We start from the raw sequence: 17452 nt of genomic DNA, 5'->3' as shown, positions 1-17452 counted from the left end.
CTCCGAGCTTCTGGCACAACTTGGTAACTCGAGGTGTACCGAAGACGAACTGGAAGTACAACTGGACCCTGAAGTTGTAGACGTACTGGATCTCCAATCCGAAGTGGACGATGATGCTGCCTTACGACGCGTAGTCATTTCAAATTCCCGTCCTTGTTCTCTTGGTATCGACGGTCTCGCCGCTTGCAAGAAGAACATGGATAGAGATGTGTCAGGTGGTGAATTGGTCGAGAGTGCCGATCTGCGCGCGAAGTATCCGGAAGCCATTGTGGTTGTGGTTGTTTTTGTTTCTTGATTCTTATTTCCTCTGTCTCTGTCTTCGTCGGTGACTCTGTCGAGGTGCTCCTGAACACTGCTCGTGGATTGGAATCTGATATTCGTATGGAAAGTGATATCTTGTGTGGTGTCCGCTTCTGATGTCCTGGACTCTTAGTGTATTCCCCAAACCTAGACAGCCAGCTTGAAGAGTCGAGACAAGTATAATCACTCTTCGGGCTTGAGAACTCTTATGTCTGCCGTTGAATGTAAATACTAGAGCAGAGGCAGAGACGCGATCCTGAGTATGTAGGTAAACTTGCTAGAAATATCAAAGACAACGACGCTGGCCTGGGATGGGATGGGATGTGGTTATACACAATCCTGTCACCTGTGTATCATGTATAAGGTAAGAACCAAGGTAGATATGACACCAAACTTACCTCTTGCCGGGACGGATGGTTCAGCTTATATATATATATCTTGAGATGCTGGGACCTTCCCCGTCCCCGTCTCTCTGTTCCTTGCTTACCATTTCACACACTAACAAACATTCAGTTTGTATCCATGCTGCTCGGTCAGGCGTGACACTGACAGCGTCCCCAGACCACATCTCTGGTACATGCATGATGAGCACTGCGACTCTACTCTGCATGAACAACAACATAGACCCCAGGATCGGCATCCAAGGTTTCGGCTTCTGTGATTGGAGGGCGCCATCTAGGGCTGACAGCCTGACAAGGCGCAGTTAAGCGACAAGAAAGGCGAGGCGAACCAGGGATCAAGACAATGCAATGAGAAAGCCCCATCATGCCTTCCGTCGCCTGAAACTGAATGTGGGGGCTGACAGGCACACCACGCGATGAACGGGTGTCCAGTTGTTGAACAGGTGGTCAGGCTGATCATGTAAGATATCCGATCACATCGATTAGGCATGATGCAGCTTCATCATGTTGCAGAGTCACATAAGCCGGAACCTGACAGCTCGACAGTGTAGGCCTGAAACTTTGGAAATGGGATAGTTGAGGTATGAACCAGTCAACATTCCTACAACAGTGCGCAATGCCAGCTCGGTGTCTCTAAGCCTCCTTGGAATCGTCCCATACTTTCTGAGGATACGCTTTATGAATGCAACTTCCGTGGTCTATCGCTTGACTGCAATGGCATCTTAAAGCATGTCACCATCTATCATCATGCCACCAAACACCATCGATCAGGAATATGATATCGCTGCGTATCCCGTGTCCGCATTATAAGAATGAGAGTATCACACAGACAACCCGTCAAACATGGTCTATCTTGACTGTTCCGGCTGCTGTGAAGTTCGCGCCAGTTTCTCGAGGATCGACAATACACCTAGGATCATGTTAGCGAAGCTTCAAATATCCAGACGACCCATCAAACTTACCAGTCACGCCCTGAGTCAATGTGGCCGAAGCTTCGGTGCTTCTGGCACCAAGAGTCACAGTCACCACATCTCGTATTTTGCCTGCTTTCTCCAGCTTATGTGCCCAGTTGAACGCATATTCATCCTCTCGAGAATCCCCAATGACCAAGAGGAATTCCGGTAGCCCCATCCCGCTCTTCTCCATCCGGTCACTGATCATCTGGGTCGCCAATCCCTTGTTGACTTCCATCTCGGAAATGAACAGTCCATCTTCGATTGGGACGCAGTTGACGTTTTGGTCACGGCACGCATCGTTGATATGATTGGCACACTCTCCCGCCTGCTTGAAGGCTCCCGCACGATCGTCAGCGTCGCTGTAGTCGAAGATCAAAGAGCAATGTCGTTCCTCAATCTTGCTACCCTCGATTCTCTCCACGTAGTATTGGAGAATACTCCTAAGGCCACCTTTCCAGTTCTTGAAGTGTTCAAGGTTGGCCAACTCCTCCCATTCGTCCGAGCCGGCCTCGAGCAAGAATCCGCCGTTCTCTGCAATCATCCCGAGCCCACTAACAGGACTGAACAGTCGTTCCATTTCCTCCGGCATGCGAGAGCTCATCACATAGACGGTGTTTTTCTTGTCCTCGATCAGATCATTCAACACATCGATGGATCTCTTGGGAGTGGTCAGAATGATGTCTGTGGGAGATCCCCATGACGCCAAAGTGCCCTCATAGTCAAGAATGATCAGGCGTTTCTCAGCTTTGAGATATTTCGGTTTGACCGAAGACAACGACAGGCGCGGTACAGACGTGGAGTCGCGAATGGAATGTTCTTTCCAGGCACGGTCTAACGCCTTGGTGTAGGTATCGAACCACTCCACTGCATTTTGCTTCACGACAATATCGTGCATAGCCTTCCACCGACGTTCCTTCTCCGGAAGAGGCATGTCAAGGGCTTGCTTGATTGCCGCGGCACATTGGCTGTAGTGCCATGGATTGACCAGAATGGCGTTGTGGCCAAAGACAGTAGCCGAACCTGTAAACTCACTAAGGATTAATGGTCCGTACTTGGCGTCGCAAAATTGGCCATCCTGACAGATGACGAACTCGTGGCTTGTCAGGTTCATTCCTTCTCGTAAACTGGTGATCATCAGGCATTCTGCAACAGTAAGAAGGGCCAGATACTGCGCAAAATCAATATCTTGCTTCAAAAACACCAATGGCTGATGAGCCAAGGTCGAATGGATGGAATTGACCCGCGTGACAATGTCGGCCACTGTGGCACTCAATTCGGGGTCCTCAGTGGAAGAGGTAGCAATTTGGATCAGAACAACCTTGTCCTTGTACTCGGGATATTTGTTGAGGAACAGTTCGTATGATAGAATCTTCTGCCGCACTCCACGAATGTTGTCCAGCTTGTCTCGGGCCACGATGATCTGTTTCCCACGATACTTGTCTAGAATGATTTGCACCCATTCAGAGACTTCGGGCAGGCGACGTTGCTGCTCCAGGGACTTGGGGTCAATACCGACGGGGCACGTGCTGACATGGACAAATCGTCCGTCTTCGAGAATGACTCCGTACTTGGTAGCTTCAACATTGAGCAAGCGACTGCATGTCTGCAGGAAATGATGACAGTATTCGTCCGTTTGAAATCCGATCATGTTGGCTCCAAGAATCCCTTCCAAAAGCTCGCTTCGCACGGCCAGACATCGGAAAATCTCCGAAGATGGGAAGGCTGTATGCAAGAAGAAGCCGATTTCCGCTTCTGGCAGCCGTTGGCGCAGCAGACCAGGCACCAGCAGGAGGTGGTAGTCGTGAATCCAAATCACATCTCCTTTCTTGTAGTTCTTTGCGATGCGATCGGCGAACGCCTCGTTGACCTTGACATAGAAGACCCATGAATGGTCTTCATACGCCTTGCTTTTCGGGTGATCTGGTATTTGGTAATGGAAGACGGGCCAAAGGATGGTCTTGCAGTAATGCTCGTAATGGCCATTGAGATCGCTGTCGCTGACATAGACCGTCAACGAGTCGTAGTCATTCTCCAACTTTTCTGCAATGTTTTCCTTGAGAGGATCATCCAGTACATCGACCGGACATCCCAGAGTCCCAACCCAGGTCTTCTCTTCTAGACTCCCGGCTTCAGCTGCAGCATCGATGGCATTGAAGAGCCCTCCATTTCCCAGGAGTGCCCGTTCTACCGTGTAGTTGTATTCTGAGAACCGTCGTTCATGACTGAACGTCCTTGTTCTTTTGTGTTGCCGCCCCCTCTTAGTTTGTAAGGTGGACATGGCAGCTGCCGCAGCCTTATCAGCTTTGTCCTTGGCCTCGGCCGCCGCATGCTTCAAGATCGAGCTCGGAGGGGGCGACTTCGCACGTGAGGGAGGTTGATTCCATCCAATGGTCTTGCCCCAACCCGGGGAATGGAGATCATGGCGGGAAATCGCTCGAGGATCTCGTGCCAGTGCAGGTCGAGACGTTTGGTTGGTTCGAGGGAGAGTCAGACTGATGGGCCGGTCGACGTGAGGAAGGAAGATCTTTTCATGGTCGGTTGTTGCACCTGGAGTTTGAATCAAAGCACTTGGGCTTTGACCGATACCAGCACCAATGCCAGGGGCAGGTGTGAATAAGCTCACACTTTGGCCATCGGGCAGGGGGGTCTGTGGGACGGTACTTTGAGAAAAGGTCGATGGTGGCTTTGGCACTTCTGCGCGCTCTGGAGGAGGAGAGCTTGAAGGTGCATCAAAGTTGATGGTATAGGGTAGGAAGAGAGTAGCCACGAAGACAGTCATGGTTGCAAAAGTATTGTTACCAAGAAACCCTCAACGCAGTTTACGATCGGCCACCACAGTAGATCTGTGCTGGGGTCAATCAGAGGTCCTTGCTGCGCAATACGATCCGATAAAACTCGTGTACGTGTTGCGGGCTTGTGACGTTCGAGGCAGAGAGCGGAAGGGCGTCGAGGTCATTCGAGTCACCGAGGGGCCCAAGCAGCGGCGCAAGATCGAAGGAGCGGATGACGGACCAACTGCAGGCAACTAGAGATCCGGCCGTCTCTAAGATTTGACAGAGCGAGGCTGCAACGACGCAGGAGGGAAGAGAGTTGTGTGAAGTACACAGGGGTGGTGTAGCAAAATAGTGCCGATGGGAGGGAAAACAAGACCGGTTCATGGAGCCGTTGAAATCCTATTTTGTTGGACTCGGAAACTTGAACTGCGTGTCATACAGGTTGCTCGTTCTCGACTAGCATTCCATTGGGGCGGAAGATGACCTGGGACAAGACGTGGAGGCTGGCAATATCTCCACGTTGCACATGGAAGGCCTATCGAATGCTATAGGAGGTGCCTCTGGTGGCTGCCACCATTACTCGTTTGTTCAATTTGCTGTTGACTGAGTTCTAGTGAATTCCAACATCGTGATCTGCAGGGCTGCTAAAGTTCGTATTTGGCTAGTCAGCCTTGATAGTGCCTAAGTTAATACCGTTCTAACCTGAACAGGGTGCCTTCTTTATCTTTAACAACTTTAGACAGCACAAAAGGCGCGAAGATCCGGTGGTTATTCTTGTTGGTGCCGCCGGGGTTAGAAAACATTGGTTAAAATGACGCACGTGGTGGGGAGTCGCTGTCCAGACAAAACCACTATTGGCTGGAGGCTAAACGGTGGATGGGAACTTGAAGGGGTGAGGTCAGAGGCTCAGAGCCTGAACCTGGGTAGCGACCAGGGCTTAGGAGGCTCCCTAAGGTACTACAGAGCACTCTGTAGGCTCCCGCAGCCGATGCAGAGCTGCTATAGTGGTGCCCCTCCTCGGATTTGAAGCCCGCTAATAGTTGTCACTCCAGTAGGACTTACCTACTACTACGGTATCTTAGGCAACAACATTGCTCAATTCCTACTGGCCCGGGACGTGTTCCGGGTTTGTCCAACGCGTTCTGCCTGCAAACCTCTCTCCCAAGTTGAGTCAGGCTTGAGCCTTCTAATTCTCGTAAATTCTCCTGCCATCTGCATCCCTCATGCCACTATTCAGACGAAGGGATCAACGCCTTCCAATTTCGTACCACTACATCAGAAACAGCTCAAATGTCGTCTTCTAAGCCGGACTATCCAACCCAGCCTGTTCTATCCCACCCTTGTCGTCCTCTCCGCCATGCCGCTGTATCTTACTGCGGCCCACTCATCACGCATCACTAAACCGGCCCAGAGATCCGTCTCATCTGCTCGTCGGCACTCCTCGTCGCCTTTCGCGAACGCTCCGCGTACCAAAGCATCATCACAAAGGTCCAAATCCGTGTCTGATGCTTTCAACAAACTTGAAGACGTAGACGAGGAAGACGATGAGGCTGAGGAGCGCCTTGTGCCTAGTGGCAAGATCTTGACCACCATCTCCGTGGACTCGGCGCAAGATGTGTTGTCTGCTGTGCAACACACGCGCATGTCCATGTTCGCCGCTATCCCAGACCGGGCAGGTATGAACAGTGTACGGATATCCGAGGTCCTCAATTTTCAAAGGAACATGCCCTCGGTGGTGACACTGGCACATGTCCACGCCTTGATTGCTGCTTCATCCAAGACGGAGCGGCAGATTGCTGCCTTGCAATCGGCCGGTAAGCTGCGCAAGATCAAGGTCACCGGCCGCGGTAACGATATCAGTGGCACGGGCGAGGTTCTGATCCTTATGAATGACTTGCAAACCCTCCTTGAACGAAGCCACGTCGCGCCAGACGTCGTGACTGACTTTTGCAATGTGCTTCGTCGTCAGCCTCGTGCAACCTTCATATCGCCCCGGGATCTTCCTCCCTCCCATGTGACCGCTTTAACTCGAGCAGGCTTTCTCGTCTCTTCAAGTCTTTCCGGCTCCCGCAGTCTGTCTCTTGCAGGTTCATCCCTGGTTTCCACAACCAAAATCTCCCGTGCCGCTTCAGGTACGTCCGATGCCGTTGGCGGAGATGCAGCATTCGAGAATCTAGGCGGTGTCGGGACTGCGAAGCGGCGCCAGTCTAGTCTTCACTTCAGTCAGACCTTTCAAGGAAGCGACTTGGCTCTTTCTGTGCCGAACATCGGTCCTTACCTCAGGCTTTTGAGCGCTGGTCGTGCACATCTGCTGGAACTCTTGGGCAAATCAAAATACAGGGAAGGACCTCTATATCTCCTCCGAGAACGGTGGGACGGCGCAGTTGACTCCGACAATCGCGCTTCTGTCGCCAAACGCATCCGGGGAGAGTTTTCCGGGGTTATGCCAGCTAAAACCAAGAAATGGAGAGACCTCTACGGTCTGAATTTCGATTGGGTCGTTGAAGAATGTCTGGGTGCCGGCTTGATAGAGTTGTTTGAGACTCGAAGCGTGGGGCTGGGTATTCGTGCGTTGACATGAATTACAATCCCCATCCCCAGCGCAGAAGAGACAGTCCTTTTCAGTGCATGTTGAAGACTCTCGTCGACTATCTTGGAAGTGGACGGCGCATTGGCTGGGTAAGCATCGACCCTCTCGTCCACGATGCATGGCCTATTATCAGATTCACCAAACACATTTCCCCATCCTCAGGCGGTCCTTGGGAAGCCAGCGGCGTCGTTGAGGACACAGTCCTCCCCAAGCACAAGGCGTCTACAAATTCACAATGATGAATCATGCTACGGTCCTATTCGGAATGTAGCAGTGTCAGGTCACTGAGCTAAAGGAATGTCAGAAACGACAGGGCCAAGGGATAACTCTGGCCCTGGAAAACGCGCGCGCAGTGCGTTTGCCGCCGGCTGATGTACACAACTGCCGCATGAAATCTGTCACACATCTAAACACACCGACCTTCGTGCAGAAGACCACGGTGCGAGAACCAAAGCTGGCGGTGCATAGGCACCCAGTGGTGCGCTACAGATACAATCCCAATAACGTCACAGCCAGGCGTTGGGTTTTCCGTTTGGCGGCAACAAGATCCGGGGAAACTCTCTGTATACCTTATGTGGACAACTCGGAAATTGTATCACTCTGTCAGCGACGCGGATTCAAAACCGGTCTGTGAGGAGTATGCCTCGTGGCGGTTGAAAAAGTGCTTGCCAGAACCCGATACGAAGCTTATATATGAGACAGCTTGCCACGTTCTGGACAATACGCCAGGTTCTTGTTGCACCAATATGATATTGTACACCATCGTCTCTGTCACTCCGTCTCCATCCTCACCGTCGTTGTACCAACGTCCTTGATCTGACGACCATACCCAGCGAAGGACATGCTCTACACAATTAAATCTTTCCCCCGCTCAATTTCTCGGCGATCTTTTGCATGCGTTCCTGGTCACGCAGGGCCCGCTCATTGACATCGGTAGCGAGCATCATTCCACCACGGCCCTGGTCGGATGTCCTGTCCCGGCCACGCCGAATCATTTCCTCCACTGTATCCGGCTTGCCAGAGCGCCAGATACTCCTGGTCGTCGTGAAAGTCGCATCCAGCGCCGCTGCCAGCTGGTCTTTTGTAGTGATGAAGCCACGAGCATTCATGTAGAGCGTGTGTAGCTTCTCAAGGCGCTGCTCATGCTTAGCAGCCACTCGCGCGTCATGTGCGGCCTTGCGCGCATTGTAAATTGCCAGCTCTTCCTCAGGAGACAACTGCAGTGGTTTTTGGGGCTGCATGGCCGAAGGTACGGAGATCCTAGTCAGCCGTTCATCCTCTCGCTCCTGCTGCGCGGCTAGCCGAGCACTCTCGTGCCATTTATGTGCACTGCGCTGTACGAGCTGAGCGTCAATCGACTTCTTCCGACGATGCAGCTCTTTCAGGCCATCGCGAAGATACGACTTGCGCAGCTCGGCCATCCGCCTCTTGTACTTGCCCAATTCTGTGAGCTCCTCCTCTGGCACAACATTCTTCGGTAGAGGGTCCCGTGTCACATTCGCTAGATACTCCTTGCCTGGCTTGTCCGGGCGGCGGGCGGGGAAGAGCTCACGAGGGACAGGGAGGAGGCCTTTGGCCGGAATGGGTCGCTCGCGAATGGACTGATATGGTTCTGGCACGTCGACAAAGACCGGTGATTCGGGAGGAATGTGCGTGCGCGCTGCGGATGTGCTGAAGCCTCGGGTTGAAGATGGTTTGAGGAGCCGCAGTCGGCACGCTCGACACATGGAGCTGGGTAACGTCTCCATCGTGGGGAGCTGCCTTGTATAGTAACCGGTGGTGAGAACCCGGCGGAGACAGGGAGACGATGAGGATCGCGGGATGGTAACTTCGTGAAGCAATTGTCCCAGATATTGAGCATTACAGACGTTCAAGTTCGACTCTCAGAATCTGAAGTCTACACTATGCCCGATTCGGAAGTATACTCCACCAAAGCTTGGCGCCAGTTTGTTATGTGGAATTCTCAAGGCTTCATAAGGCTGTACATCTCAACCACAACTATAGGAAACCCAACATCTGGTCCATATTGGCTGGAGGACCTTGGAAGAGTTTAACATTACTTGTCGAGTGTCAAACTGAACCTACTATTTTATCGCAACATTATAACGAGCCTCGATACGACGACAGTGTTCCTTTTCGGGAGACAACCCTGTGACTTCTCGCCTACTGCCAGACTCCTCGAACCGGTATGACCTAATGATGCAGACGCTGGTATTGTATGGAGCTAGCCTTGCTTCTAGTAGGTGAATAGTAGTATCTTCAGAGCTCACGCGTACCCTAAGTTTAATCGAGTCTCAATACAAATGTCGCATCTGGGTGAGTGGGCCTGCCTTGAATGACGACCGCTTCCTTCAATTTGAGATCCATCACAATGCTAAATAGCGTCGCACAATTAGAGCCCTGTTCTTGAGCCCGACAGATGGCAAAAGGGAACTCTGTTTCGTCCTTGAAGACGTTACAGACGTCCAAACTTGAAGGCTCGCCGGTGATGGCGTCGGTCAAAGTCTCCATCTGTTCGACTCGGAAGAACGAGTCTTTGAGCCAGAAGTCCTCGTTAAGGCCTGTGTGCTCGGCATGGAGATGGTTGGAGTGCATGATCCGTCCGCGCGAGTCGATTGGCAGCTTGATGAATGTCTTGGACGTGAATTCGCAGCCCTGCGCGAAGTCGGCGTCGCCGATCAACATGTGTGCCGACGCCGCCATGCCCATCGCTTCGAGGGCCGCGATGGCCTCCTTGGCAGACGCACTTTCCAAGACGATCCGCAGACCCAGGTGGACGGGGATCCGGCTGGGATCGACTCCTTGGACTCTAATGGCGTTGGAGACGACCCCGACACCGAGGGAGTTGAAGCCAATCTTGCCGAGCATGCCTGCTTCATTGACCATTTTGATGGTTGGTTTGCCTTCCTGGATGATCGTTATCAAGATGAGGTTTTCCCCCTTCGATTGAACTCGCCTTCGACGGATACATCCTCCTGGATACCGGGCCGAGGGATAGGCAGAAGCGGCATTGATAAAATACGAGGCGAGACTGGGCGAGTGACTGATACACTACTTCATGTAGTATGTCTCGACGTCTCAGAACTCTCCAATCTACTCATTCATCGACCGCACGCCCTTCGATAAGGCCCCCCACTAAAGACGGCTGACTAAGTAGAACCCGGCTGGAGCTGTGAGAGCACAAGAGCGAGTAACCCCCGGTCTGACGCGGAACTTCTCATCTTGGGACATACCCAAGACTGATATTAGTTTCTGGTACTACCAGCTCGACAAACCCACGAGCAGTAATGCTAGAGAAGTGGTGCGTAGTCTGAATGGTTCAATATGTGGTCCATCGTCCTCTTTACTACCACTCCATCACACCTGCATGCCGACTCAACCTCCACCCTCCCATCACTTGTACCCATTCATAGCGACTACAAATCGCTGTCTTGTAGTACATGATGATCGGTCGTGACCTTGCACCATTCAAATGATGTTTCTCAGACCCGACATGATATAATCCTTGGGGCCTCTCTTCTTCTTTTCCTCCTGCATCTCTACAATGCTAGCGCGTCTCTGCTCCTCCGGAACATCTACGCCGCTGATCATGAGCTGAGCCTCTCTCATGCCCGTGTAGATATCGATATCCTTCGTCCTGATGAACCATTTTCGCTCTTCTGGGTGGTCGAACCAGTCATAGATCTTCCAACACAGGTACAGGAAGATAAGCAGAGGGCCCGCGAGGTAGAGTTGGAAGAAGGTGTCGGCATCCAGATAAGGGCCGCCGACTGGATACAGTGCAACGTAGAACTGAGCCATAAGGCTGACCACGTTGATGAGCAGGCACAGATACGAGCCCCAGACGCCGAAAGCAGCCTTGTAGGGGAGCTCGTCCAGGGAATGACCGTTGGCCTTCCTGTAAGTAGTTAGTCACCGAGCGGAGCGGACCGTGCAGTCTGTTGCTTACCATGCCCCACGGAAGCGAATATGAGCCAGAGCGATGCTGCCATAGACGAAGAGGATGGCAAGACCCGACAACGACAGGAGCCAGTTGAAAATCGTTCCGCCATCATGCGCCAAGTTGATGAATGCCAGGCAGCCGAATGCAATCTGGAGAATGACAACAGACACAGGACGGCCCTTCTTGTCAACGTAGGCCAGGATCTTAGGACCCATTCCTGTGGATGAAGTTAGCGCCGTGAACAAATTATGGAGTCACGTACGCACCATTTGCAGCGAGAGCCTGAATGGTTCGAGTCGAGCCAAAAGTGCACGAGTTTGCAACGCTCATGACAGAGATCAAGATGACAGCATTGAAAATCGAGGGGAGGGCCTTTATGCCAGCAAGCTGAATTGCAATGACAAAGGGCGAGTGTCGCGATTCGGAACCTTTGCCACTGTACAAGGGGCTGTTCTCCGGTACGATCAAACCAACGAGGAAAAGGTTGACAATGTAGAAGATAGCGATACGCCATACGACCTGTTTCGAGGCCTTTGGAATCTCCTTTTTGGGGTCCTGCGTTTCCGCAGCAGCAAGCCCGGTCAGCTCGGTGCCAGTGTAGGCGAACGCCGCGGTGACGAAGACGCTACAGAAGCCGTGGAAGCCATTGAGGAAGGCCTCGTAAGGGGAATGCCTGTTTCAAACCATCAGCATCGTCGGTACCGAGCCACTCATAGTATAAAATTACCAGTATCTTGCGCCAATGTAGCCTCTGTGATCCGTTGGAACGCCACCGCAGTCGATAATTATTCCAAGAATCATGAAGCCTATGCAGGCGATGACCTTCAGGAGACTGAGGGCAAATTCGACCTGTTTTAATTAGCATAGCCTCCAACAGACGTCGAGTGAACTTGCCTCGCCATATCCCTTCACACCAAAAAACTGAATGCAAATCAAAGCGACCAGCAGCGGCACGATCCAAGCACTGTTGTTGATACCGTCCGAGCCTGGCCAGTAGTGGATGATATTGCATGCCGCCGAGATTTCGAAGGGAAGGACCGTCAGCCAACTGATGGCGTACTCCCAGCCACAAGCAAACCCCAAAGAGGGATCAACGAAGCGAACGATGTACATGGTGAAGGCACCGTTGATCGGATACATGACGGACATCTCTGCGAGGGCCTGCATCATGAGGTAGCTGAATAAATGACTGTGTCAGCAGAGGACAAAGTCTTCCGATATCCAAGAAACATACACCATGAGACCTAAAAACGCGTTAGCTACTGTATCGCAGTCCTCGTTCTCGCTCTCGCAGGGTATGACCAACCAATAATGATGAAACCAAGAAGTACAGAACCAGGCCCGCCAGTCTGGAAAGCACCTCCAGAACTGACGAAGAGACCAGCACCGATTGCACCACCACTAAAACCGTCGATTAGTATGCACAGCACTCGAGGACTCGGGGATCAAACTCACATGGCAATCATTTGCATGTGTCTGCCCTTTAGATCACGGTGAAGTCTGTTCTGGTCGGTTGTCACGATGGCCTGATCCTCGGGGTCGACGCTGAACTGGCGACCGCGTGCATGATCGGCGAACGAGGCCGACGTGTAGCCCGGCGCATCGTTGCCATGCTTGTCACCAAGCGCATTGGTTTCGTCTTTACTCATGTTTACAGCCGACAAGAGTGTGTGAGGAGGGAGGGACGAAAGATGTACAGAGTAAGACGAAGACCGCGGTCACCCCGGCTTTAAAGCACCAAGCTTCGCATGCATCATGCCATGCGCTCCAAGCACAGCAAGCATCCTTATCATGAAATGCGTGATGGACTGCCGTCATGATCAACGCTTGCAACCTCACGATAAGCTGGAGTCCAGGGCATAAAATTGGAGATGACCACATCGGGAACCTGACAGGTCGTTCAATGCTCACTATCAGTGGAGCCGTGAAACGTCAAAAGAACGCTACAAGGCAAGCTTTGGGACCCCGGCCAATTAACCCCATCGGATGCTTGGACATTGACGCTGATAGGCATTCTGCCCTGTTCTACCGTCATGTTCCAGAAAGATAAGCGTCCAATGTCGCATCGAGAGTGGTTCGGCGGCGCCACAGCTCCCGGATTCCTTCACAAACCACATTGGTAATTGCTTCGGTGAGGTGACATCGTTCGTTCATCTGGCCAACCCTGACTAGGTAGGCCTTCGCGCACAGGTGGGCCCTGCTTACAGAGTAGGAGGTGGACGAGTGGCAGAAGCAGCCGCTGCGGTTGCGAGAGAGTGGCGACGAGTGTCCTCCGAGTCGCCCAGATACCCAGATACCCAGATATACTCGGTACAGAGGATCAGGTGAGGAGATCTACTTGTGATCGTGATGGCCAACTTGGTCGATTTCTGCCGAGATCAGGTTCCCCTGTTCCCCTACCTTGGGTATCTTACCGAAGGTGTCTTATAGGATGGAACTACGATCGAGTCTACAACCGTCAAGCTCACACCGCGTCATGCGGCCAAGAACTTGAGATTCAAGTTACTGGTAGGCCCGTGAAGCCTTACTTCGGATGCCAGTGAGACACAGATTGGCCAGACCGGTGAGACCCCTCGCCCCTGGCCGCCTTACCGACCATGCAGCGAGAGCAAGGGGTGAGCACAGGGAGCCAAGGAGGCTTCACCTTGGCCCTAATCCGGGGTGGCGCGACTACATTTCCCACCCCTTCAAGGTCGGCGCCACTCACTGGTCTTCAATGTGGACGACCTCGCTCCGTGCCAGCTTCACTCTCACCCCTCGTGGATACTTCTCCTAAATAACGCAGTGGCCCTCTCACTTGGATACTACGATACTTGTCCCAATTAACGCAGTGGCTCTCACTTGGATACTACGTACTGTGCAAGACACCTCCAATGGCTGGCGCTGTGAGGACTTCTAAAGCAATCTGGTGATTCTGCGGGTGTCCCACCACGCAATCGCATGATTTCAATTGGGACGAGTTCAACCCGTACAGGGTGGCATCCAGACTAGTCAAGCGGATCCATACGAAACAATGCTTTACTGGAGCAATTGAGGACATTCTCGCCTTCTACGGCGATTCCAGAAGACTGTCAACTTGCAAGACTCCGAACGGTAGCGTGTCTGATGGACTCCGTACGTCCTATCAGCCAGACTCCATCTTTGAATAATGGTTTGAAGCAATAGGTTTATGCAGTTCCAGCCAGTCCAAGGTCGTGCTTGCCAGATACGTGTTCTTCACATCAGCTAGTCCCCAGGCAGGCTTGGGCTGCGAGTGATCACACAGAAGGACCTTGGAGAAGCATGTGGTGGAAGCCATGATCAAACTCGCAGGCACAGTCGAATTCGTCAAAATCCTCATTCGTCAATTGAATACTTGAAGGCGGATGCTCTCCTTGATTTGCACCACGTTGCGAGCACCAGCAATCGGGAAGACGGACGACGCCTTCTGCACCACATGCTTCGGCGACATTGAATCAAGAGTGACCAGTGATGTTCGAGGTGCTCTCAAGTCTGGCAGAGACCTGCGTGTCTCGCTCGGAGAGAGGAATGAACTTGCGACCCGGGCTATGCTTCTCGCGCTCCCTGGAGTCTTCGGCAGTCTGGAAATGGTCGAGGTTCAGGACTCCATACGGCCACAAGCCCATCCCTTCACCCAGCCAGCCACGGTAATAATATCGCATCAGACATACGCGTAGTGGCGCGCTCCACATGCCTTCATATGTGGAAGATTGACGCAGACCATGGTCCCGGGTATATTCATTCGCTTTCACAACCACTTAGAAGCCCAACGGCGCCCAAGATGCAGATAATCAACCTTGCCAGGTGTCACTCAATCACATCAGGTATGCAATACCTATGGGATCGAGATGGTACAGTGAGAGTAATGTCCATTATGGCGAGTGCCGTACATCCAACAAGCCATGTTTCCCTGGTAGCAGTTGAAATTGTGCAGCAGAAGGTAAGGTAGCTAAGGAAGTCTCATTTCCTCTATCAGGCTGTGATGTATAAAGCGGCGCGTCGCACAGTAGGCGTAAAACAAGGCTAAATATAGGGCGGCAACGTGCTTGTACTAAAAAGGCAACCTTGGATGAAATCTTGGCGGCTCCATCTTTTTTCTCTGGGAGAATCTAGATTGCGGAGCGAGTCGCATTTTTGCCCTTTCCTTCACCTATTAACTGTGCCCCGACGAGATAATCAAACCCAGGACAATCATTCAGCACAGATTGTCATCATGGGTGCGAGAAAGAAGGAGGCATCCCGCCGGGAACGGCAGGGAGTTGCATCAGACGGCATGGGGAATGTCAAAGTCAAAGGGGAGAATTTCTACCGGTATGCTGCGTGAACATGAGTCTTCGTACCGAGTGCTAACGGAATTACCAGAACTGCCAAGAAGCTCAAGACCCTGAATATGCTGAAAGATGGCAAGGCGCAGAGAAACGCCCAGGGGAAAGTGACCAAGGCCGCTTCGTTTCAGTCTCGAGACGTTCCGACAGCACGAGTCGAGCCCAATCGGAAGTGGTTTGGAAACACTCGAGTGATCACCCAAGAGGCATTGGAATCATTTAGACAAGCGGTGGCGGAACGGGCCTCAGATCCATATCAGGTTCTGCTGAAAACCAACAAGTTGCCGATGAGCCTGATCAGAGACACTGAAAACACCAAGAATGGGGTGAAGCAACACCAGGCCAAGATCGCCGTGGAATCTGCTCCGTTCGCCGATACCTTCGGGCCGAAGTCGCAACGAAAGCGGGTGAAACTCAACGCTGCCTCTGTGATGGATTTGGCTGGCGAGTCTGTCAAGATGCACGACAACTACCTGGAGCGGCTGGAAGAGAACAAATTGCTCAGTGGGCAGACCGCCGAGCAGATGGAGGGAGAGCAAGAAGTAGAGCTCACGACGGCCAGAGAACCCATCTTCTCTAAAGGGCAGAGCAAACGGATATGGAACGAATTGTACAAAGTCATCGATTCGTCCGACGTTGTGATCCACGTTCTTGACGCTCGAGACCCTGAGGGCACCAGATGCCGGAGTGTCGAGAAGTACATCCGTGAAGAGGCGCCACACAAACATCTGATCTTCGTTCTGAACAAGTGCGATCTCGTGCCGACAAAGATAGCGGTAAGTTCGTTGTTACGATATGCCCTGCTCCCTTCCCTCAAATTCCCTGGCCCCCATCATTTTCCATCGCTAAGTCAAGGCTCCTTTCTTGCTTTTTTTGCAACGTCTCCATGAAAGACGCCTGTTACAGCTATGGTACATTAAGCCGCGCTCGCCACCTTGGTGGTTTTCGGCATGGCGTCCGTCTTGGAAGCCTTGTCACCAGAGCGCATGGCGTGTTTCGTTTGAGTTGAGGTCTGCTTGGGCCGATTTTCTTCTGGCCCCTCGAGTCATAGCACACTTCTTAGTAATGTCTCACACATACTGACCATTCATTCCTAATAGGCGCAATGGGTGCGATTGTTGTCGAAAGAATACCCGACGCTGGCTTTTCATGCCTCCATGACGAATTCATTTGGCAAAGGCTCCCTGATCACCCTTCTACGACAATTTTCAACGTTGCACGCGGCAAGAAAACAAATCTCTGTGGGGTTTATCGGTTATCCAAACACTGGCAAGTCCTCGATTATCAACACCTTACGTAAGAAGCGAGTTTGCACTGTCGCACCGATACCTGGTGAGACGAAGGTGTGGCAATACATCACTCTAATGAAGAGAATTTATCTCATCGACTGCCCTGGTGTTGTGCCTCCCAGCAACGGCGACTCGGAAGAAGATATCCTTCTTCGTGGTGTCGTGCGGGTCGAAAACGTTGAACACCCTGCTCAGTACATCGAGGCTGTATTACGGCGGACGCAACCCCGACATATCGAGCGGACTTATGAAGTCAAAGCTGCAGACTACAACAACGATCCCATCGAATTTCTCAGTATCCTCGCCCGGAAAGGCGGGAGACTACTGAAAGGCGGCGAGCCTGATGTCGATGGTGTCGCGAAGATGGTGCTGAACGATTTTCTGCGTGGCAAGATCCCCTGGTTCACCCCGCCATCGAAGAAAGTTGGTTTGAACGCACCTGAAGAGGATCTGGACACCGCCACTATCGTTGAAGGACGTGAAGGCCGTCTCGGTGAAATGCCTGGAAAGAGAACGGCCGAGCTTCCTACGGAGCCAGAAGAAGGCAAAGACGAAGACGAAGACGAAGCTGAGAGTGACTCGGGTGATGATGATGAAGGAGGAGACCAGGCAGCTGCTGAGGGTCAGTTCAGTGGCAGTGACGATGAGTCAGAGGAAGGAAACTCCTCAGATCAAGGTGCTGATGACTTTGAAACCTTTGGTGACGAACATGATGACAAAAGTACTGACGATGAGGGCGGAACTCAATTGTGATGGGACGCCTCCTGTCGCTGGCTATCCTCTATATACGCAATTGTTTATTCCTGATGGATGAATGGAACTCATGCATTCTCCCAATTCTTTTGTTGTCTTGGCCCCAGGATCAGCTGTGATA

General features: G+C 52.2%; 7 protein-coding genes across 7 annotated transcripts; 2 read left to right on the top strand and 5 right to left on the bottom strand.

The window, feature by feature from the left end:
- Positions 1 to 1622: 1622 nt before the first annotated feature.
- On the bottom strand, positions 1623 to 4436 carry A1O1_01445 (trehalose 6-phosphate synthase; the record flags this gene model as incomplete). The annotated part of the gene is made up of 1 exon (XM_007722358.1): positions 1623 to 4436. The coding sequence occupies one exon, from the start codon at positions 4434 to 4436 to the stop codon at positions 1623 to 1625; it is 2814 nt and encodes a 937-aa protein (XP_007720548.1).
- Positions 4437 to 5788: 1352 nt separating this feature from the next.
- A1O1_01444 (uncharacterized protein) lies at positions 5789 to 7012 on the top strand (the record flags this gene model as incomplete). The annotated part of the gene is made up of 1 exon (XM_007722357.1): positions 5789 to 7012. One exon carries the CDS (start codon positions 5789 to 5791, stop codon positions 7010 to 7012), a length of 1224 nt encoding a protein of 407 aa, XP_007720547.1.
- Positions 7013 to 7875: 863 nt separating this feature from the next.
- On the bottom strand, positions 7876 to 8769 carry A1O1_01443 (uncharacterized protein; the record flags this gene model as incomplete). The annotated part of the gene is made up of 1 exon (XM_007722356.1): positions 7876 to 8769. One exon carries the CDS (start codon positions 8767 to 8769, stop codon positions 7876 to 7878), a length of 894 nt encoding a protein of 297 aa, XP_007720546.1.
- Positions 8770 to 9304: 535 nt separating this feature from the next.
- On the bottom strand, positions 9305 to 9907 carry A1O1_01442 (uncharacterized protein; the record flags this gene model as incomplete). Its single annotated transcript, XM_007722355.1, has 1 exon — positions 9305 to 9907. The coding sequence occupies one exon, from the start codon at positions 9905 to 9907 to the stop codon at positions 9305 to 9307; it is 603 nt and encodes a 200-aa protein (XP_007720545.1).
- Positions 9908 to 10489: 582 nt separating this feature from the next.
- On the bottom strand, positions 10490 to 12613 carry A1O1_01441 (uncharacterized protein; the record flags this gene model as incomplete). The annotated part of the gene is made up of 7 exons (XM_007722354.1): positions 10490 to 10919; positions 10971 to 11181; positions 11231 to 11637; positions 11692 to 11813; positions 11844 to 12141; positions 12267 to 12365; positions 12420 to 12613. The coding sequence occupies 7 exons, from the start codon at positions 12611 to 12613 to the stop codon at positions 10490 to 10492; spliced, it is 1761 nt and encodes a 586-aa protein (XP_007720544.1).
- Positions 12614 to 14233: 1620 nt separating this feature from the next.
- On the bottom strand, positions 14234 to 14722 carry A1O1_01440 (uncharacterized protein). The gene has a single exon (XM_007722353.1). It carries the CDS (start codon positions 14654 to 14656, stop codon positions 14420 to 14422), a length of 237 nt encoding a protein of 78 aa, XP_007720543.1. The 5' UTR covers positions 14657 to 14722; the 3' UTR covers positions 14234 to 14419.
- Positions 14723 to 15177: 455 nt separating this feature from the next.
- On the top strand, positions 15178 to 17331 carry A1O1_01439 (uncharacterized protein; the record flags this gene model as incomplete). The annotated part of the gene is made up of 3 exons (XM_007722352.1): positions 15178 to 15275; positions 15327 to 16065; positions 16390 to 17331. The coding sequence occupies 3 exons, from the start codon at positions 15178 to 15180 to the stop codon at positions 17329 to 17331; spliced, it is 1779 nt and encodes a 592-aa protein (XP_007720542.1).
- Between the last annotated feature and the right edge of the window lie 121 nt (positions 17332 to 17452).

This window comes from Capronia coronata (genome assembly GCF_000585585.1).
Source record: "Capronia coronata CBS 617.96 chromosome Unknown acBCG-supercont1.1, whole genome shotgun sequence".
Lineage (NCBI taxonomy): Eukaryota > Fungi > Ascomycota > Eurotiomycetes > Chaetothyriales > Herpotrichiellaceae > Capronia > Capronia coronata.
The sequence above is the reverse complement of the archived record's forward strand: the minus strand, read 5'-3'. Positions and strand labels throughout refer to the sequence as shown.

Bases quoted from the DNA above. Each gene is read 5' to 3' on its own strand.
- A1O1_01440 (XM_007722353.1), bottom strand. From the start codon at position 14,656: ATGTGGAGCGCGCCACTACGCGTATGTCTGATGCGATATTATTACCGT.